At 33.7% G+C, this 23,954-nt stretch overlaps 1 protein-coding gene, 1 long non-coding RNA gene and 1 pseudogene across 2 annotated transcripts; all 3 read left to right on the forward strand.

Moving 5' to 3' along the window:
* Positions 1-132: 132 nt before the first annotated feature.
* Positions 133-3,225, forward strand: LOC123902592 (annotated as a pseudogene).
* Positions 3,226-5,807: 2,582 nt separating this feature from the next.
* Positions 5,808-18,251, forward strand: LOC123898755. Its single transcript, XR_006805415.1, has 7 exons — positions 5,808-6,240; positions 6,948-7,315; positions 7,401-7,488; positions 13,722-13,861; positions 13,971-14,235; positions 14,340-17,647; positions 18,102-18,251. It is a non-coding gene; the product is annotated as an uncharacterized LOC123898755 (long non-coding RNA).
* A 2,586-nt stretch (positions 18,252-20,837) lies between these two features.
* On the forward strand, positions 20,838-21,612 carry LOC123890064. Its single transcript, XM_045939605.1, has 2 exons — positions 20,838-21,554; positions 21,598-21,612. The coding sequence occupies exons 1-2, from the start codon at positions 20,838-20,840 to the stop codon at positions 21,610-21,612; spliced, it is 732 nt and encodes a 243-aa protein (XP_045795561.1).
* Positions 21,613-23,954: the final 2,342 nt, after the last annotated feature.

Raw genomic sequence — 23,954 nt, forward strand, 5'->3', positions numbered from 1 at the left:
ACGACGTCCGACCTAAAAATTTCGACATTTTGCTAGTTGAGCTAAAACTTATAGACCCCGACATGTTATTTTTATTGGGAAAGAAAAGATGCTTGATGCTATCTAGAAATTTCGGAACCAAGGGAAGGGACCAACTACTCTCTCTCCATCTCATCCAATTGCTTCACAAGGAAGGTGCTAAATCATTTTCATCCTAAGACATCTAGAACCTTCTATTCAATTATTGATCTTTCGGTACACTCACTAATTAATACTACTAGTACTGTTTTCATCTATGATCTATGACTATATTAAAGAACGAACCAAATTCACATACTAGTACTAGTCTCAAGTTTACCCTTAAGTAAAAATTGACAATGAATTACATGTACTCGGTGAAAGAAGAATACTTAGAACCATTATCATCACCATTTCCACCACTTCAACCAATTGAAGGACTTCATGAAATTAGACCCCAACCATTCCTCACCAAAACATTTGATGTAGTTAACGACCAAAGTACCAACCATATAGTTTCGTGGAGCAAAGGTGGCACCAGTTTTGTTGTTTGGGATCCACATGCTTTCTCTAATGCTCTCATTCCCAAATACTTCAAACACAATAATTTCTCAAGCTTTGTCCGACAACTAAACACTTACGTAAGTGTATTACTGTCTAAAATACTTTTTTTAATTTTATTTTAATTTCTTCTACTTGTTTTTGTTTCTGTTTCTTTCTTCTAATTTTTCAATCAATCAAACTTGCAAGTTTTGTTTTGTATGACTCATAGTTTTCCGATAAGTGCTTAGGTCGCTTGGCCGAGCTCTATGATCAAATATCATGTGTTCTTTGTTTCTGATGCTTTTGTATCTTTTACCTTTGAACCGAGTTGTTGTTCAAACAACCGGAAACTACAATAAGTGTTATGACAAATACTTGCGGTTCAAATTCATTCTCACTTAGTACACTATTAGAGCACGCTCTTGAAGAGTTCTTAAGTTCTTAAAAAGACATGTCCTTGATGAGTTTTCCGTTGAAAAACATAGGCGTTTCTACAATTTACAAAGACGATTGCTTGCCAAAGCAACTTGTCTTAAGTGTATGCTGGATTTGTGACAAAAAATGAACGGATTACTTTAAAGTGATTAAAGTATATTATGTGATCATTTATCATGTTCTTCTTTCAATTCTTTTAAAATATTAACATATATCAAAATATAGACTTAGCCCTCCAAAACCCAACTCGCAAACAATGCCTTAAGCCACCCATGATAGGTTGTACGTTTCTTATGTTATTTCATCCTGATTGTGGACTTGTGGTGTAAAATATTTTTGCAGGGTTTTAGAAAAATAGATCCAAATAGATGGGAATTTGCAAATGAAGATTCCTAAGAGGGCAAAGACATCTATTAAGGAACATAAGGAGAAAGAAGGGACCTTCTCAGCCTATTCCTAATCATAACTCCCAACAAGGACAGGGTCATTGTATCGACATTGAAGTTGGCTGTTTTGGACTAGATGCAGAAATTGATCGTTTAAGGCAAGAGAAACATGTATTGATGATGGAGCTTATGAGTCTTAGACAGAAGCAATATAATACCACACTGTACCTTCTAGAGATGGAGCAAAGGTTACAAGGGATAGAAATCAATCAGAAACAAATGATGGCATTCTTAGCCAGAGCTATAAAAAATCCTGTCTTTATCCACCAACTACTACAACAAAAAGTGGAGAAAAAGGAGCTTGAAGAAGCCATGAACATGACCAAGAAGAGAAAGCTTGTTGAACAAGGAACTAGACTAGGTACTGGACAATCAAGCAGTGTTAAAGTTGAGCCTTTAGAATTAGGTGATTGTGAATTCGAAGGGTCGGAGTTGGAAATGCAGGTTTTTGAAAGGGGGGAGATGGATAAGGAGGAAGTAGACGAGGCACTAGAATCACAAGAGAGGATAGAAAGATTACTTGGTGATGAAGGGTTCTAGGAAGAACTAATGTTTAGTTTAAAATTTGAGGGTAGATTTGACATTCCAACTCCTGAATATAATGCTGAGAATGCAGATGATTCAAGTGAACCACTGAATCAAGAATTCAGGATTAACTCTTGTCATTCAGTTCACTAGCTTCAAGTCTTCCAAAGTCAATGGTTTACTCCGAAGGAAGTAACATATGGTGGAATTATCCTAATTTGCAAGCATGACAGTAAAATTACACGCAGAAGGAAAATAATTTACTTCATGGTGTTTCTAATTCTATAATATGTTCTTTTGAAGCACTTCTATAAATCCAAATATTCTCACTTTTCATGTTTGATTAGGTTAGGTGGGTTGCTGCTGGTGCTGAGACAAGATTCTTTGATAGCAAAAACTGTCATTATTTATGTCAAGGACTCAAGGTTCAATTTTTTACCTCCTGGTAGCTATAAATGAATATGTAGTGCATCATATCAATCCAGACATGTCATTTCCTGATGCAATTTTTTTATCTTAATGAATGTAGATTGATTATTCAGAAGATATATGATGGACAACAAGTAGCGTATCTTGGACGAGCATAACTGAATGAACACCCTGAACATATCTCTGCAAGACTCCGACAGGTCTCTACCTCTTCCAAATAATATACCCTCTGGTCTCAAATATAAGCAAAAATTAGTTTGATAAAACTGATGTATTTATTCCCAAATTTTGATCAAATAAATCAACTTTTTTTGACCAAATTCTGCTTATATTTGAGATCGAAGTAGTATTTATATTTTTATTACCCTTTTTACATTTGATCAAGGAGTGCTAGTGCATATTTATTAAAATCTTTGTTCAGTTTTTTCAAATCAGAATTGTAAGTGTTATGGTTTGTTCTGATGAGTTTGGACTTTGATAATTTATGCAGCTCAGTCAAATATTTCAGTTAACTTAGGATTTCATGTTGGAAGTTGGAGTTGGATTGCTGTTTCTGTTAATTGCATGAATGAAGAAGATTTTTTAGTGCTAGGATGAGGGTGCTATCATGCCATGTCTAATGCCACAGATATATTACAATGGAATTGAAGAAGAATCTCTTAGCACTAAAACAAATAGATTGGAAAATGTGATTTATATTGTATTACTGAGACTACTCAAACTTTGTTGCTTGTTATATGACATTGTATAGTTGATTAAGAAATATAGAATCTAGATGAGAAATTTTGACCTCTGATTCATTTCTGTTCTTTCAGTAAAGGGCAAAGGCATTGCTTTGCTATTGTTTATTTTGTCATGTTTGCACATTTTTAGTATATTATATTTGGTTATGTAGGAATATGAAAAATAGCAATGACGTCCAACATTTGGAAGTTACTTACTACTAGCACTGTTACATGCACAGTTGAGTTGGGTTGGTGGAGCTTGAACCAACAAACTCAATGTCATTTTAATTATCTAAAACAATGCTATTGTGGATGAGATTAAGGGTCTCAAAGCATATACTGCCTTTAAAGAAGTCTTGTAATCCAAGCCTTCTAAGTGGCTTAATTGTATGGTCTTTGTATGCATTTGTGAAGATCAATAGGGAAAAGAAATTAATAGGTCTCATTAAATCTGATTCCATTTTGCTAGCTTGTTTCTACTGCTTCCATTTGATCATAGCCTCCCATATGATCATAACCTCCCATGACAGAGATGTGAGAATCAAGGTGTTCATGACAGAGATGAGCATGAAGCAGGTCAACCAAACAAAGACACAGACCTGAAACATAAATAAGCAAAACAGCGATAAGACGATAGGAACCAAGTGATTTGGTTCAAGTGGGTTAATGAGATTCCCTTAGGAAGAATTGTTCGGGAATCGGGATAACTCTAGTTTGATTTCGGAGAAAAAATTCTTGGTTAGACGATAAATGAAAGATGAGATAATACAAAGGATGTCAAGATGACACTGTCACACCTGAAACAAAGATTAAATGAAGGGAGATGACAACGTTGAAATGCTTGCGCTACAATTAAAAAAGAGAGATGAGGGAGGGAGACAAATGGTTTTGTGCAAGTAACAAAGTTCACAAATGAAGGGGATGTAGAATGTGTTGGGTCATGAGGGGGTCCAGGGGATCATCACATCGGGCCTGAACAACTTCACAAGTGAGTTGGACAACACACTTTAATCCCAAACCTTAAGGTGTTAGGTTTATGAGTCCTCTCACTTATAAACCACCGAAGGATAAGCTTATAAAATTTAAATTTTGGATTACAAGCTATATAAGCTTGATCCATGAAGGAAATAGTATACATCTTATTTCCACTATAATCTCACTTTTCCCTCTTCAATGCATTGCATACCCTTTCTTCATTTTACATTTCTTCGACCTAAAAAAATCGTTTTGTCCAACAAACTGTATCATAGAGCACTGGATGATCATGCTATCTATGGAAATGAAAGCACTATTTCGAGTAAATTTTCTACAAATCTATCTATTTTCAAAGGAGAACATTACGATAGAATAAAGGAGGGGGGATCTCATTTCAATAATAATCAAGTGTGAAGTGTCCATTTCATTTCAATATTGAGAACTTTTTTTTTTTGTGTAAAAAATATTGAGAACTTATTTCATGCAATCAATGTTTTTGCTTATGGTAAAACTTATATGTCAAAACTGCATAGTTGTGTAAGTGAGGCAACTAAGTCTTCTCTAATGTTAGAGAAACGGACTAGCCGCTTCTTTAATGCATTCATATGCAGCATGTCAGTCATTTAAAGTGGGTACTGAAAATTTTAGATTTTTTACACCACTGCAGCAAGTAGTTGAAGGTTAGGTAATAGCACCAACAAGGAAATAATGATGTTTTAGCTTATTCGCAATTAAGGGCATCCCCTTCCTCCACAATGAAGAGCAATAGAACTAGCAATACTGAAATCATAGTCGAGTTCTTCATCTTGTAGTTGCTAAACTTAATTGTGTTTTAATGTATGATATCAAGATTGCATAAGGGGGATCTTCTATATATAGTTGGAGATAAAAGATAATACTATAGACGGTAGTTTTTATGTACATCTATAACTAACCTTGATGCTTCAAAATCACTTCCACACTACAAAAATTGTTCATTTTGTTTTATCGTTGAAATCATGTTTCTTGGCACTATTGCTTGGGATACTATTATGCGTTGTGACAGAAACGATTTGACACAATTGACATCCTTTTGGGTAAGTATTGAGAAATAATATGTGAAGATTAGATATTTGTTAATACTTTGTACTTTTATTCATGGACATATTTTTATAATTTTTTTTACGTAAATGCGCTTAAAACATTTCATTAATAATAATGTTATGAATACAAATAGGTGTATCAATGAAAACATGGAAACTAGCTAGGGATTGGGCTGCCCGTGCTAAAACATGAGCGATCACGTTGGCTTGTCTCCTAATAAACTCGACCTTTGAGTTTTTGAAAAAATGTGTTGTGCAAACGTTGACAGTCTTTGATAACTTCCCCGAATTCAAATAAAAAATGAGAATTTTATTCTATCGTTTAAACCATGTTTCTGGTGACACAACTATTTGTGATACTATTATGTATATGTTGTCACCGGTTGAAGAAATGCTTTGCCATGATTATTAACATCCTTTTATGGGTAAAGTATATATCGAGAAACCCACTTGGGTTGATCTGGTGATATTGACTTGATACCTGAGAGTGTGCTCCTTCTTAAGGTCTTATGTTCAATTTTTTCTGGTGTCAATTTGGACGACTAAATTAACTTCTAAAAAAAATATATATTAAAAAAAAAATCTGTGAAGATTAGACATCTCTTCAACACTTTGTACTTTTTATTCATGAACAATTGGAGGAAAAACTTGAGACAAATACAAAGTGTGACACACCATAATTCAAGATAGATGAGACATTATTTGACACATAAATAAAATTGGGTTGGGTCATCACAATTCAAGCCCAGATGAAAAGAACCTCCAAATCACCACCTAGTCATGAGACAGAGGATCGAAATCCCTAGTGTAGTTATAATGCCATGTCCTGCCGCTTGAGATACTCATTCATAGTAACAGCGATAAAATAAAAAATGGACCTAGATTCGTTAATCTGAAGGCACTTCTCAGTGAGACGGTGGTTCTTGTTGTCACGTTACATTCGAATTCGATTATGCTACAAACGCACACCATCTTTCCTGCTTCTAAGTTGAATTTGGATCCAGCATGTCCAATTATCCACCCTACTCCAGAAAATATTTTGACCACGATAACGCTAAGTTTCCTCACCGTTCTTTCTTCAAGGTCAGTTTCAATCTTCACTATTCAATTTCATTATCAGATTTATATATTCCTTGTTTTAATTCAATTAATGTTCAGAATTCCTTACTGTGAGTATTTCTTTTTGCTAATTTAGTTGCTTCATATGTTCTGGAATATTCTGAGATATACTTGTTTTAATGTCAAATTCTAGTTTAAAATTGTTCCAATGTGTGCATGTGCATAAATAATTAACTCAAGAGCGTTCTCACTAGATGAGATGAGATGATACAAGTCTCTTTCAGCTTAATTAGTAGTGATCCGAGTTTTGTGATTACACTAGCTTTAAAACTCATTTTGTTATGATGAGATGATACGGGTCTCTTTCAGCTTAATTACTAGTCTCCCATTCAAATCCGAGTCTTTGAAATGCACCGGCTTTAAAACTCTCCATGTTAAGAATTTTCACTCTGATGGTCCTATCCAGCTCGAGAAATTAGTATACGTAGATGCACGTGCACATATCCTATTTATACAACAACAAAAAAATTATAACTGAACCCTACCTATAATCTTTTTTCGCGCGCATATTCTAGATCTTTTAAGTTTTACCGAATGGTGATGTGTTGTATTAGTTTGAGGAGTGACTTCTTTGGAATATTATCCTTCGTGTATTAAATATGTTTTATGTCGTTTACTGAAAATTAAAAGGAAATAAACAAATGATTGTTTGCTACTTCTTTATTTTTCAGGTTATTACTCGGAGCTTCCTCACCAGTAACCGGAAGCGTGATTGTATTAGCTGTAGCACCGGAAAGTTTCTCTTCTTGATATTGATCTTTGGTGTAGCATACCTTATGCTGACACATGATACAATTCCAAGTCGTGTAGTTTCTCGAGATCAAGTATTTGAAATTAGAAAGAATGAAGAAAATGAGGGATTACTCTCCGCAGTTGCGCATGGACAATAACTTTGGTCTTAAAAAAATCCACATTTGTATATATAATCATTTAATCAAAGTTTCACCGCTACAAAGTTTCTGTGTTCCATTTTTCGCCACGGGATCTGCCATGACGGCCATTTTCTGCTGCCCGTGATAGACCAGCCACAGACCTGACGGTAAACATCATCCAACGCTATGTATTCTCCATCGTTAATCTTGAATTTCATCTCCACTTATATTTTCTCTCGTTTTCTTTTATAGGGAATATTTTACTACTTTAAAATTTTATTTAAAAGGAACCGTTTGAGGAAGCATCAATGCAAGATAGTGGACTTCAATTTTAACAAAGGTACATAGATTTTGGTTTCAATTTTCTATTACTTTGATTTTAATGATGCTGTAATTTGTTTGAATATAAGCTTAAAATTTAATTTGTTTGTGTGCTGAAAATTGGTCGATTTCATTATTGTAACATGAATGGGTCTGATTTATTGTCAAGTATCTAATTAGGCTATCACGAAAGATCTGTATCACCCCGCTTAGTGGGATATAGCTTGGTTCTTGTTGTTGTATTTTCTAGGTTTGTGTACAAATACTGTTAAGGCAGCAGATTGTGCCTTCGCTGCAACGATCAAACCATATTGATGCTCTTTGTTGCAGCATTCACCTATTAAACTTAGTAATTTCTCTTTAGTGTTCAATTGAAGTTTTTGGCGCGTTATTTTTTTAGGCGCTATCGGGCACTAAATGTGAACATTTATTGCAACGAGATTCAAATTTTGGTTTGCTACGTCGTGGAGTCTAGCCGTTAGATTCAACCCCTGTGTTGGCTGTTATTGTTTGGTTTGCTTGCTATTGTCCACTGTCATTACTTGAATGGAGGATTTGTATGATTTCCATCTTCCTTTCGGAAAGAAATAACAACTCCTATGATGAGATATATTTGTCATGTAAATGTTCTTTGCTCTTTTTCATGAAAAAATTCTGAAATTGCATGAAACAAACACACAGTTCAATGTAATAAAATTCTAAAGTTGATGATGCCAAACAAAGGTATGAACACAAGCAGCCTATATGAGAAGAAGCCAAATTTACAAAGCCAAAACTGCATTCATACTTAAATAAAATGCCACCGATAAATAATATAAATAATTCATATTTATTAGATTCAGCCAAATAAGCATGAGTCTCAAACAAAGTATAATTTAACAACCTAAGAAGTTTATTTTTTAAACAACAACATAAGTAAAACACTTCAAATCTCCACGAAAAGAGAAAAACACAGAAATAGTTTAGCCACAACTCTTCATAGTACCAAGAATCCCTTCCAGACACACATTCACCATTTATATTAAAGATCCCTTCCATTTCTTTTACATGTCTTCCTGACGCGGCTCAAAGTTCAAGTCCGGAAGTATTGAGACTCTCTTTGGTGATTCATGACCTATTTGAATCTCACTTTGAGCACCACTCTCCCATGCAACATTTTCCTCACCTGTTGTTGAGTTTCCACCAGATATGTTACTTGTTTCTGATCCTACTGCATTCAGATTTGTACCAGGTTCCACCATTTCAGTCTTGGTCAGATCTGTATTAGGTTCCACCATTTCAGTCTTCACTTCTCTTTGAGCTACCGAAGTTGTGTTGTTAGCCGTCTTCCTTGCTTCTAAAGCTAATACAACAATTCTGTTGTCAATAGATGAATCTGCTTTTGAGTTCTGCAAATTTGTTGACTCTACCAATTTATTATTATTTGCTCTTTCATTGTCAAAATTCACATGCAAGTCAATTTCAAAATCACTTAGATCTTCATATGTTCTTTGGCTGCGGTCCCTAAGATTATAGGCAATCTTCTTTGGTGCTGTCCCTGAAAGTTTGGATCATACAATATCAATTTTATGTGTCGAAATATTTGTGACAAAACATTATATAGCTGGCGTGAAAAATTATATTTGTATAAGAAACATTTGCACAAACATTCATTACCATTTTGAAACTGGAATTGGATTCTCTATAGTAATTGTGTGATACAGTTATTGATTTCAATTGTCTGATCAAAATCAGTGGTACAAATTATTTTAAGTTGATTTAGTTAATGTTTACCTTGAAATGTCTGGTAAAAAAATTAGTTTATATTTGTTAAAAACTTTCATCTATAAGATTCTTCACAAAAACTAGTTGTTACAAATAAACATCTGTTCTTTCTTCAAGTGACTAATTTATTGTGAAGAGTAAAAAGTCTATGAATTGATGAAAAAAAATTGATTGATGGGGGAAGAAATTATCCAAAAGAAATAAAATTCAAGCAATTAAGTACCAAATACACACAGAAACGATCCACTTTAATGAAGTCTAAGTCTCAATTTCAAAACCAAGTAGGTTAATGAGGGCATGATCGATACTAGAGCTGATCTTAAATACATGCATTAATCAAGCAAAACAAATAATGAAGCTTCCAAATACATAAATGAGGTTCCCACCTACACGATTCACATTTTAATTGAAGAGATCCAAATACTTTTCCCCAACGAGGGAAGTGGTCATTATCAACTGCATAATAAAATCTCAATCATGGCATAAATTTCTGAGAAAGGAACAAACATACCGTCAATTTCGGAACCAGATCTTCGCTTTATGTTTCTCATTTGTAGATTTTTTGGACTCCGTTGAAGTTTGGGCAGTGACCACTGAAAAAGTGAATGATCTTTAAATCTATGAAATACTGCATACAGTTGGAAAATCTTTTTGAAAATATGCGGTGAATAGTTTAATGAAAAAATTGATATCATATCTACTAACAAGAATGGAAAAATACGTACCAGAAGAGCAAGCCACCAGACAACACGTTTAGACTCGAGTAGTCTTCTCCGACTAGGTTCGTGTTTCTAGCTGTGATGAGCTATTAGCTAGAAGTTGAAATTGGGTTGAAATTGTAAACCCTGGGGCTATTGAAAAAGGTAATGGTAGGCTAGTGTATTTATGTTGAACTGAATGGCCTTAATAACACCATTATTTATGCATTTGGAAGTTGCATTAGTTGTTTTTTTTTAATTAGTTGTTTTGCCGATTAATTTACAAATTTTACGATTTGTTTCAATATTGATCTAGCCTTTGTGACCTATTTGATTTTGAAATTTTCTGATTTATAATCATTAAAGTGGATGTCTTATATTTGTATTTGGTCCTATGTTTTTCTTATATTTTCTTTTTTTTGGACCATTTCTTTCTCATTTGATCATTTTTTATTTCACTAGTTCAGTCAATTAAATAATAAAAATTCACGAGTACCAAGACTTGGTACCAATACTTTGTATTCTTCATATTTACTGAAATGCATGAAGGAACACGACCTTATTGTTTGGCTAAACAAGTTACAATTTGGTTAGCATTTCTGAATTGCTAAAGTAAGCATTTTCAGTAGTCCAAAAACTATGAAAAAGCGCATATTATGTGCTCATGTAATAGTTTTTCAATTACTTCTTATGTAGTGTTAGTAAATTCTAATTTCATGAGTAATGAAATTATATACTATACTTGTTTAGCCACATCATCATAATGCTTGCTTATGAGCAACTCAACCTTCCTTTTACTAGTAAAAGATACTTGTTTTTAACTTCGTATACAATCATGGATTTATACCACTTAAAATTTTTATCGTAGCTATTTCAATGACTACCACTCAAGATGTCAAACAATTTTAGGAACCGCAATCCAAGTACAAGTGATTCAAATGCCGAAAGAAAAAAATAGTATCGGTTCTACTTGCAAGCAATGCGCCAGTAAATTATGGTTGCGGAAGAGGTAGAGGTGCTAATATGTCGCCCCAAAGAAGAGAGGTAGATTTATCAAAATGGGGAAATCATGGCAGACAATGCCAATATTCTCACAGACCAAGAAGAAATATACAAAATATACTACAAATAATTATGGAGGACCAAAATCACGATACTAATTGTTTAGTTTGTGGAGATGGAGGAGAAAGAGAATTTATCGTGGTGCTAACTGCCCCTCGACTTATCATATTTCTTAGTGTCGATAAACTGGTAATTAAATTTATTTTTTTTAGTTTGTTTTGCATAATAAATTGATGTATTTTTGAAGTTGCACATAGATAAATACATGGTAACCTATGCATTTTTTGTTTCCTTTTTATAGTATATATTGTAGGGGATACCTCCACGAAATTGTTATGTCCTTATTGCATATGCAAATATTGTGGAGACATTAATCAATATTTAGTCACACGTTGCGAATGCTACAAGAAGCTAAAGGTTCAACACATATGGGCAATTTGAAATATTTTAACCGATAAAGGAAACATACACTCATTGTGGCATTGACAGCATGTGACTAAATATTGATTAATGTCTTTAAAATATTTGCATATGTAATAAGGACATAACAATTTCGTGGTGGTATCCCTTGTAGTATATACTATAGAAAGTAAACAAATAATTCATTTATTACTATGTATTTATTTATGTGCAACTTCAAAAATACATCAATCTGTGTTGCAAAACAAACTAAAAAAATAAATTCAATTACCTGCTTATCGACACAAGTATGATAAGCTGAGTAGCAAGTACAACCGATAAATTCTCCTTCTCCTCCATCTCCACAAACTAAATAATCAGTATTGTGATTTTAGTCCTCCGCAATTATTTGTAGCAGATTTTGTATATTTCTTCTTGGTTTACGAGAATATGAGCATCGTCTGCCCTGATTTCCCCACTTTGGTAAATCTACCTCTCTTCTTTTGGGTGGCATATTAGGATCTTTTCTTCTACCTCTTCTGCAACCATCATTTCCTGGCGCATTGCTTGCAGGCAGAGTCAATACCATTTTTCTTCTTTCGGCATTTGAGTCACTTGCACTTGGATTGCGGTCCTAAAATTGTCTGACATCTTAAGTGATAGTCACTGAAACAGCTGTGATAAAATTCTTAAGTAGTGTAAATCCATGATTGTATAAGAAGTTAAGAATAATTTTAGGACATACTTCCATTACTCATGAAATTAAAATATACCGACTCTACATAATTAGTAATTGAAAAACTATAGCATGAGCACATAATATGCTTCTTCAGAGTTTTTGGACTACTGAAAATGCTTACACTACACCAAAGTAGATAAATAACAACGCTTGATTTCAAAAGCGTTGTAAAAAAAAAAAACACAGAGTCTTTAGACAACGCTTTAGATAAACGCGTTGTCTAAAGTCCTAACCTTTTAGAGCTCCATTAAGTATAAGCTTTATCTTATATCTAGTAAAAATATATATAATCTGAAGAAAATATATGTTTTACCTTAGATAGTGCTTCCAGATAAAAGTGCTTAACGCTAACTGATGTATAATATTAGACAACACTTCTATTTCTTCTGAAAGTGCTTTCTTAGGTTTAATAATAAAAAGAAGTTAAAACTACTATACGCTAAACCTATGCGTTGACAATAACTTTTCCTGGAAAACAAGAAATCAAGTGCAAAATCAATTGAAACTACCAGCAAGGTTGAAACATCTTCACTCACAAACTATACGAAACCCATAAACTTTTTTAACTCAAATATGAATCGAATTTGGAATCCATAACCTTATATATCAAACCCATAAACCCTTTCCAGCCTCAAATGCTGCAAACCAGAAGCCCTCACACACATAAGAAACCCATAAACCTTCTTTATGTGTAAATCCCTTCCTTCTGCAACTTTCACTGAAACCTCACGGGAAAAAACCCTCTAACTTGCGCCAAATCCCCCACACACGCGTCCGTCCGTTCGTGTTCTGCTACCGAACTGCTGCAATCGCATATTCGAAATCTACTATTTGTAAGTCTCTGAAAGCCTCTCCCTCTCTGCGTATGTCTTCCACAATTGCACAGTTCGCAATGGCATGCGATTAATTCTTGTGTTTTTTCATAATGTAATTGTCTATGAAATCCTTTCTTTCTTGCATATCTGAAATTTCAATATAAATCATTATCAGGTTAGGTTGATTGGGCCAAAAAGAAGGCAATGGCTCATTAGAGGTAGAAATGCATTGTTTAAATCTGATTGATTTATCCTTGTTCTTGCAATTCATGTTATTGCTTCAAGGAATTTTTTTATTTCCTATTATAAGTTAATGTCACTTGTGTAAAGTAACTTTCAGTTTCATAGTATTCTATCCTCAACGGTTTATTGAATATACTAAAATCCTTATATTATTAGACTATGCTTTGGCTAGTCCAAATTGGTAATGAATTTTTCATGACTTAAGGTCACTATTTAATATCTCTATTTCTGTTTAATTAGGCCATGGTCTTAAATCATGGATTTGTGTTGACACATCTGGAAATTCTTAGGTCATTGAGGTGTATACAACAACAACAACAACAAAAAAATTATAACTGAACCCTACCTATAATCTTTTTTCGCGCGCATATTCTAGATCTTTTAAGTTTTACCGAATGGTGATGTGTTGTATTAGTTTGAGGAGTGACTTCTTTGGAATATTATCCTCCGTGTATTAAATATGTTTTATGTCGTTTACTGAAAATTAAAAGGGAATAAACAAATGATTGTTTGCTACTTCTTTATTTTTCAGGTTATTACTCGGAGTTTCCTCACCAGTAACCGGAAGCGTGATTGTATTAGCTGTAGCACCGGAAAGTTTCTCTTCTTGATATTGATCTTTGGTGTAGCATACCTTATATTATTAGACTATGCTTTGGCTAGTCCAAATTGGTAATGAATTTTTCATGACTTAAGGTCACTATTTAATATCTCTATTTCTGTTTAATTAGGCCATGGTCTTAAATCATGGATTTGTGTTGACACATCTGGAAATTCTTAGGTCATTGAGGTGGACAAGTTTACTATGATGTGTCGTTGTGATCTTCCTGCCCGTGATATCTTCGCGCCTACTTGATCCTGTGTTTGTCTACCCATCAACAATCCTTGGTAGGGAGAAGGCTATTGTTGTAAATCTAGAGCAAATACGGTGTATTATTACATCAGATGAAGTTCTTCTGTTGAATTCCCTTGATAAATATGTATTACAATATCTGATTGATCTCCAACGACGGTTGACAACAACTGGCGGAAGCGAGGTGGGCGAGGTATGACAATCAGACCATTCTGACTTGAACCAAAGGAGAGGCAGTAGGAATTTTGAAAATTTATACAGCAACACTTCCCCTGATTATTTACCTTTTGAATTCAGGGCTCTTGAAGTTTCCGTGGAGGCGGCATGCACATTTCTTGACACCCAGGTTAGGAGAAGTTCATGATTTCAGTTTTATGTATAATATAGCTTGTGTGGTTTGTTGGTTGAAAAATTCACTAGGTGTTTCTTACTATAATCTAAAGAAAATTAGAGACGAAAACATATATAAAAATGTGAACCTGTGCATTTCCCAGGGAATTGCTTCTTGCTATGTTTACTGCGGTGAAGTGTGGGAAACAGTAATTAACGGTTTGACAATAGATTGACAATATTTGTTACATATTATGGAACCAAGTTGATTTTATGCCAAGTTCATCAACCATGGAGGCTATATATACTTACTGTGGCAAATGAAAAGTTTCGAAGGCAACAGTATACGCCTTCATTAAGAAACTTGAGAAATTGCCAAAAATTTGAGTATGATTATGGTATGAAAAATGTCTTATGTTATGGTGTTACGGCGAGTTTGTTAATTAAAAATTTTCGTTGCTACTAAAAAAATCAAGGGTATTGTTGGTATTATGAAAAGTCGACACCAAAACTTTTATATTCTCTTTATACATAGGTATAGATGTCTGAGTAGATTTTTATTATTTGGAGATTTGCTCATTTTTGTTGCGTATTCTCTAGCCTTAATTTAAATAAAAGCATTCAAATTAGTTTTTGAAAATAAACCTCTCAATTCTTCTTGGAAATTGAGGGAGACATACCAAACAATAGCGAGGACGAGAAATCGAAACTCCCTAACCAAACCTCGCGTGTTCATTTACTTTTCTTTATTGCTTTATCTCGTTAATAATTGTGTTGGAATTGTTGGGTAAAACACGCACGCCAAGTGTTTGTGAAAACGCTTGAGTGCAATTTTTAAATTGAAACCTACAACATTCTGAACACCAATTATTCGACTAAAGTTCCAAACTAGTTTTCTTTCACTGTGCTTAGTTGAAAACTAGTTTATCGATATCCATATAACGCGATTAAGCATTTGTCTAGTTAATTGATTAATTTTAGCTTAAAAATTAACCACTTAATCGTTTAGCTTATCTTTTCAACAACGATTTCAAAATTTCTGATTTACTCGCATGATCTTCTTGTTCAATACGTTTGGGATAGACGTTTCGATCTAGAGGCGCAATATATAATGCAATGTCATGTCAACTGAGCTAAGCTCACGGGATTAACACTTGATTTTTATCATATAAAATGAGTTAATTATTTAACAACTAATATATATTTGCATTTACTAGTAATTATTCTTATTTAACTTTGAATGGTGTCGGTGGTGGTTGTCATGTACGAAAATAAGGAAGCATATTGATTTACGCAAGTAAGGAATTAGGTTGATTTATTCATACTTCTTTCATCTCATCTTCATCTAATTTGAATGGTGATGAGGCCCAACTTTATTTATTTGTCAGGTGTCTCATTTGTCTTGAACTATGGTGTGTTAGACTTTGTGTTTTTGTCAAGTTTTTATCTCAATATGTTTTGAGTTTAACGCTTGATATCTATCATATAAAAATATTTAACTATTTAACACTAATATTTGCATTTAGAAGTAATTAATATTGACTTTGATTTGTTCATACTTTTTTTTCATCTCTTCTAGCTAAAATTATTATGACGCCCAACTTCATTTGTAGCAAGTATCTCATCTGTCTTGAATTATGGTGTGCTAGACTATGTGTTTGTATATCACGTTTTCCCTAAATCTGTTTATGAATAAAAGTAATATTAATTTATGTCTAATCTTAGTAATTTCTTCTCAATACTTACCCAAAAAAGGATGTCAATCGTGGAAAATCGTTTATTCAACTAGTGACAGCACATACTAGCATACCAAACAATAGTGTTAACACAGTTGCTGAAACAAAATCGATGGTTGCGTTGAAGCATTAAATTAAAGTTGATGGTTAGGTTTATAGATGAAACAAAATTATAAATTTTTGTAGTGTGAAAGTTACGATGAAGCATCATGGTTGATCATTTTAAATTAATCTTAATTAATTCAGTAAAACCGACTTTGAATAGTATCAATGGTGGTTGTCATTTACGCAAACACTGAATCAAATTGATTTATGCAAACTGGAAAGCATACTAATTTACGGAAGCAACATGTTTTAGTTGCACCAAATTAACATGCATTCACACTTGGAAATACGGTCAATATATATGTCATTCAAATCGTGATGTGTGCTATTTGAAACTGGCAAAATATGAAAATACAATTAAAGAATGCACCACAAAAGCATTGGAACTGAATCTTGTGTTTGTTAAAGCTTTGGTAACAAGAACACAGGCTCATGAAAAACTTGAACATTTTGAAGAGGAAATTCCTGATATGAAAAAGATCCTAGAAATTGATCCCTCAAATGGTCAAGCTATGATATAGCCACCAACAATTAGAGCCCCTTGCTAATGTCAAACGAGAAAAAAAAATAGGGAATTAGATTTATTTGTTCATACTTTTTTCATCTCTTATGGCTTGAATAGTTAAGACTTATGACGCCCAACTTCATTTGTGTCAAGTGTCTCATATGTCTTGAATTATGGTGTGTCATACTTTGTATGTGTGTGAAGTTTTTCCTAAATATGTTTATGAAAAAGAATACAAAATATTAACAGATAATCTTTAGTAATTTATTCTCAATACTTACTCAAAAAAGAATGTGAAATGTGACAAACGTTTATTTAACTAGTGATAGCTTCAAGGTTGATGGTTTACAGATAAAACAAAATTGATGGTTACGTTAAAGCATCAAAGTTGATGATTTATTTTGATAAAACAAAATTATCAATTTATGTAGTGTGAAAGTTACTATGAAGCATCAAAGTTGATTGTTTAGAAATGATACTATTTGTTTTATTTGACACTACCCGCACATCTCCAACTATATATAGACACCCCCTCCCATCCCAAATCAATCTTCATATCATACATTAAAACACAAGTTTAGCAACTACAAGATGAAGAAACTGATTGCGATTCCAACATTTCTAGTTCTATTGCTCCTCATTGTAGAGCAGGGGAATGCTTTTGATTGCGAAGAAGCCAAGACATCACTATTTCCCTGTGGGATATTCCTCATTGGTGCTGATACAGAACCTTCAACTACTTGTTGCAGTGGTGTAAACAATCTGAAATCTTCAACACCCACCGTAGCTGACCGACGTGCTGCCTGTGAATGCCTTAAAGAAGCGGCTAGTCACTTTCCTAACATAAGAGAAGACTTGGCTGCCTCACTTCCCCAACTCTGCTGTGTTGACATAAATTTTACCATAAACAAAAATATTAATTGCAAGAAGTAAGTTGATCAATATCTTTCTTTATAAGATACACTACAATAAAATATTATTTATATACTTTCTTTACTAAGGGGAAACAAATACATCATCCTATATCCTATATGAAAATAATATTTCTATTGAATTTTAAAAATAAACTTTTACAAGACCACAATTTTCTTGTAAAAATTGCATTAAAATAATTGCTTATGTATTCTTAATTACCTACATTAATCAGCAACAATGTTTTCTATATTTTTTTTTAAAAAAGGATTTTAATATTAAAATATATTTTGCTCAACATATATCAATAAACACTAATAAATTATTTATCATTTTATCGAATAGTTAACAAAGTATTAATTTATTTATTTTGTTACGAAGTTATAATTTTTTTTTTGTTTAGATACGAATTTATAATTTATTTACTTTTGGTGTTGATATTGATATTGTTTGTTGTGTTTTATTTTTCAGCATTTGTTGAATTCCATGGAGAAAATAGCGTGCTGAACGGGATGGACGCTTCTACAAAAATAATACAGTACATCCTGTAATATACTACTAATATGTTCTATTATTGTTTAAAATTTAAAATTTGATATTAATAAAAATTAACAATTACATGATTTATATATATGTTTACATATCTATCCTGTAATTTTAATAATCAAAATTTTAGTTAGTATTAATTTAGATATATCTACAAAGTTATCCAAACCAAATCACATTAAAATTTATCATATCAGATTTTGAAATTAATCATTAAAAAAAAAAATATATAATTTTATCTTTAAATCGATTGAACTTTTATCGAAAAATTGTTCTAAATTGTACTGCATGAACATCCTAATTTATTATTAGAGAATCAAAATAGAGTGCCCAAAATTATAAATTGTTGGGAAAATTTATTAAAAGATAAAACATCTTAATTTATTATTAGAGAATCAAAATAGAGTGTCCAAAATTATAGATGAAACATTTTCTTTTTTTTTTGAATCACTAACATGTGTCCAAAATTAGTTGATGATTTATAGATCAAACAAAATCATAAATTGTTGTAGTGTTAAAGTTATGATGAAGCACCAGAGTTGATTATTTTAAATTAATCTTAATTAATTCAGTAAAATCAACTTTGAATGATATTAGTGGTGGTTTTCATTTACCAAAAATGTGGAAGCAAATTGATGTCAAATTAACAACCATTTTAATATATTTTTTCTATCCATGTTCATGCTCAGAAAGCCTCAAAAAACCCTAAAATTAAACTCTGCGAGAGGCACCACTTCCACACCCAACCACCAAAGATTAATATCATACCAAACTGATGAGATTTGGTTACAAGAGCCAAATAAGTGATCAGTTGATTCAAGCTCTACTCCATATAACACACACGTAGAATCACTAGCATCTCTAACGACGCTCCGCTTCAAGAGATTGCAGTCGCTAGGATGCTGATGGACCATTTGAGAAAATTATAGACACACAACGACATCAATGTTGTTCAAAATGATGTTATAAATTTTCTTAAATTAAATGGATAATGGAAACCATGAATGATGTCGATGAGAAGTTTTCATATACGAGATGATGATGATGATGATGAGAATCTAGCAATAGAAGAACGAACCCGTGAATGATGTCTGGCTGGCCCGCATGGAGAGATCGATCAACTATTTCTTTGTTTCCTACTCATTATTATCAATATCAATCTCTTTCTTATTGCATGCATAAATAATATTAAACCAAGAATCACTCACACTGAAACACTATTATGAGATTGTTATCATAACGTCATATGTATACATAAATCACTTACAAACAAAAACAAAATATAGTATCTATAACTTAATCCATTGGGGAAATTAAGTTCCATATACATATGCTCTCATCATCGTCTAAAAATGTCATATTATTTGGAAGCGTGCACTAGTCATAAAGTAAATTTTCACATAACATGCATAAGCATACCATGGCTATTGACATGCATAGCCATATATTAGTATATGGTATAAGAAAATGCTAAGGCATTAGTATATATATACACTATTAGGCTTAAATGCACTTTTGGTCCCTCTATTTTCAAAAAAATAAAGTTTTGATCCCCCAATTTTAAAAATCAGTTTTTTAGTCCTCCTATTTTCATTTTTTTTTAGTTTTGATCCCCCATCCTATTTTGGGGTTAATTTTGTTGATGTGACCTTGTAACTAATGATGTGGCTGTTACATAATATATAAATAATATATTATATTAAGGGTAGTTTAGTCTTTTATACTCTAGTGTTGTGCACAAATAGTAACAGAAGGTAATAATAACGAAATTGCAAACAATAAGAACACAAGAAGTTTGATAACGGAGTTCCCCTTAGGTACGTCTCCGGCTGCAGAATTCGCTACAGCTCGTTTCTATTAGATGAAAGAATGAATTAGGGTTTCAGTGTTACAAGCGGTATATATAATAACAAGAGAATGTCGAAAATACCCTTGTACCATACCGCGGGGGGCTATCGTAGCTATTTCAATGACTACCACTCAAGATGTCAAACAATTTTAGGAACCGCAATCCAAGTACAAGTGATTCAAATGCCGAAAGAAAAAAATAGTATCGGTTCTACCTGCAAGCAATGCGCCAGTAAAATAGTATCGGTTCTATTCGCTTCGCTCCGCTAGCTCAGCTCCGGGCCGCCCCCAGCCTCTTCCTGATGCATATATGAACCATACTCAACATCTAGTATTTATACCATTCTATTATTTTGTACTCTATTACTTTTGATTATTCCTAATGAAAACCCTAGCCACTTTAATTATGTTTTCTCTCTATGAATCCTCAATGTTAGTTAACATGGTATCAAAGAGCTTGGTTGATTCTATTAGAACTTACAAGTTTGATAATCAATCTCTGCAATAAGGTTTGATTTGTTCTCTCCCTGGATTTCTTCTTTTTTTGGATTGATGTTTCTCAATTGAAAGTTGTTTGTTACGCGTTCGGTGGGTTTGGTGGGTTTGATTTGTTCTCTATGTTAGTTTGTTTACAATTAAGTGTTGGCACTTTGTTTTTGATTTAGTATTAAGAGTGTATTTTGGAACACTTTGTTCTCTCTGTTAGTGTGCAATTTGTTACGTGGAAGACTTGAAAATCTTTGTGAGTGCACTTCTCTTTGGCAATAGTTTTTTTATTGTTGATTCCCTTTGGTTCTTTCATAGTTTATTGCAATGGCTAGTGATAAAGATGATTCTCTTCAATCTATTAGTGTCCAATTGAAAGGACCAAATTATCCTTATTGGAGTTATGTAATGAGAAATTTTTTGAAAGGAAAAAGGGTGTGGAGTTATGTTGATGAAACCTCTGTTAAGCCCACTGATAAAAAAGATGAAGCAAAGTATGCAAAAGAGTTAGATACATGGGAGGCTAGTAATTCGAAGATCATTACTTGGATCAATAATTCTGTTTCTCAGTCAATAGGTATGCAATTAGCAAAATACGATACTGCTAAAGAGGTTTGGGACCATTTGGAACGGTTGTATAAGCAGTCTAATTTTGCTAAACGTTATCAGTTGGAAAGTGACATTAGAGCTCTTAAGCAAAATAATATGAGCATTCAAGAATTTTATTCGACTATGACAAATTTGAGGGACCAATTGGCTCTCATGGAACCCGCTGAATTAAAAGGTGTCAAAGCATACCTTGACCATAGAGAAGAGCAACGATTAGTTCAATTTTTGATGGCTCTTCGTGACGAATTTGAGGCCTTGCGTGGGAGTATTCTACATCGTACTCCTCTTCCTAATGTTGACTCGGTTGTTAATGAACTGTTGGCAGAAGAAATTAGACTCAAGTCTCACTCTCTTTCGCATTTGGATAAAGAAACTCATACATCTCCTCCATCCGTCTTTGCCGCTCCTTTTAACAAAGGAAAACCTCAAGGGAGGGTTGGTGTTGGTATTGATGAATGTGCTTTTTGCAAGCAAAAAGGGCATTGGAAATTAAATTGTCCGCAATTGATGAAAGCAGGAAGAAAAAATTTTAAGCCTCCCTCATCTAATGTTGCTGCTGCTACTTCTTCTATTGTTGCTCCTCCGTCCGTTGGTTCTGGTATTGGTTCTGCATACCCATCTGAGACTAATTCACATGTATTTGATCTTGCTGAGCAGTTTCAAAAGTTTCTCGCAACTCAGCCACATGCTATGTCTGCCTCCTCTATCAAAGGTTTGAATCCCTCTAGCTTGTCAGGTATATCTTCTTCCATATGGATTTTTGATTCCGGTGCATCACATCATATGTCCTATGATCATAAGTCATTTGTGTCCTTAAATCCTAAATCATCTATGTCGGTCTTGACTGCTGATGGCACTCCTATGCCACTAGCAGGCATTGGGTATGTCTCCACAACTAACTTGTCTTTATCTAATGTATATTATATTCCTAACCTCACTTTGAGTCTTGTTTCTGTTAGTCAATTATGTGATTCTGGTTATTCAGTTGTATTTTCTTCCACTTCTTGTTATGTGCAGGATCAACAATCCGGGAGGAAGATTGGGACAGGCCGTAGACAGGGGGGACTTTATATTTTGGATGAGTTGAGAGTTCCAGATACTGCAGCCTCAATGTCTCCCTCGACTGTTGACTTATCATCTTTTCGTTTAAATTCGTCTTCTAGTAGCTTTTATTTATGGCATTCTCGCCTTGGACATGTTTCTGCCTCTAGATTAAAGTACTTGGCTTCTACCGGAGCTTTAGGAAAGTTGCAAACTAGAGATATTTCTGATTGTTGTGGTTGCAAACTTGCAAAATTTTCTGCTTTGCCCTTTAATAAAAGTACTTCTGTTTCTAATGCACCTTTTGATTTAGTTCATTCTGATGTATGGGGTCCATCATCGGTTTTTACCAAAGGTGGATCTAGATATTATGTATGTTTTATTGATGATTATAGTCGTTATTGTTGGGTTTACCTTATGAAAAATTGTTCAGAATTTTATGATATCTATCGTATGTTTCGTGCTATGGTTAAAACTCAACATAATGCTGTGATAAAGTGTTTTCGTTGCGATCAAGGTGGTGAGTATACTTCTAATAAATTCTCTGAGTTGCTTGCTTATGATGGTACTATTCACCAGACTTCATGTACCGATACTCCTCAACAAAATGGCGTTGCCGAAAGAAAGCATCGTCATATTGTTGAAACTGCCCGTTCTCTTTTGTTGTCTGCAACAGTTCCAAGTGAATTTTGGGGTGAAGCAATTCGTACAGCTGTTCATGTCATTAATAGAATTCCATCATCTATCACTTCAGGTTTGTCTCCATTTGAGGTTTTGTATGGTCATGCTCCTGATTATTCTTATTTAAAAGTATTTGGTTCTACTTGTTTTGTTCTTCTTCCACAAGTTGAACGTAGTAAATTGTGTCCTCGCTCAGCAATATGTGTTTTTCTTGGTTATGGGGATGGTCAAAAGGGTTATCGTTGTTATAATCCTATTAATAAAAAATTGTATGTTTCTCGTCATGTTGTGTTTCTTGAGCACATACCATTTTACTCTCTTTCTTCTGATTCGCATACTCCTACCAGGTCTGAGCTTGCTCATATTGATCCTTTTGCCTTTGATGATGATATTTCTAGTGATTGTACTATTGAGAATTGCAGGACTGACACTATTGCCACTCCAGATACAAATGCTCCCTCTGTCCCCACGGCTATCCAACAACCTCTTGCGACTGTTGATCCTACGCCATCCACAGCCCCTTCTCCTCGTTATCCATGTCGTGATCGTAAGTCTACTCAATTGCCTGATTTTGTTTATTCCACTTATTCTCCTTCTTTTGCCTCTTTTCTAACCTCTATTCATAATTTGTCTGAGCCATCTTCCTATAAAGAAGCTATTCTTGATCCTCTTTGGCAGCAGGCTATGGCAGAGGAACTTGCTGCTTTGCATAAGACAAATACTTGGGATTTAGTACCTCTTCCACCAGGAAAACGTGCTATTGGGTCTCGTTGGGTATACAAGATCAAAACCAAATCTGATGGGTCAGTAGAGCGATACAAAGCTCGTCTTGTTGCTAAGGGTTTCTCTCAACAGTATGGCATGGATTATGAAGAAACATTTGCTCCTGTGGCCAAGATGACTACTATTCGTACTCTTATTGCTGTTGCTTCTGTTCGTCAATGGAATATTTTTCAAATGGATGTTAAAAATGCATTTCTAAATGGTGATCTTCAGGAGGAAGTTTATATGGTACCTCCACCAGGTATTTCTCATAATAAGGGAGAAGTGTGTAAGTTGAAGAAAGCTTTATATGGTCTGAAACAAGCTCCACGAGCTTGGTTTGAGAAGTTT

This window comes from Trifolium pratense, linkage group LG1 (assembly GCF_020283565.1).
Source record: "Trifolium pratense cultivar HEN17-A07 linkage group LG1, ARS_RC_1.1, whole genome shotgun sequence".
Lineage (NCBI taxonomy): Eukaryota > Viridiplantae > Streptophyta > Magnoliopsida > Fabales > Fabaceae > Trifolium > Trifolium pratense.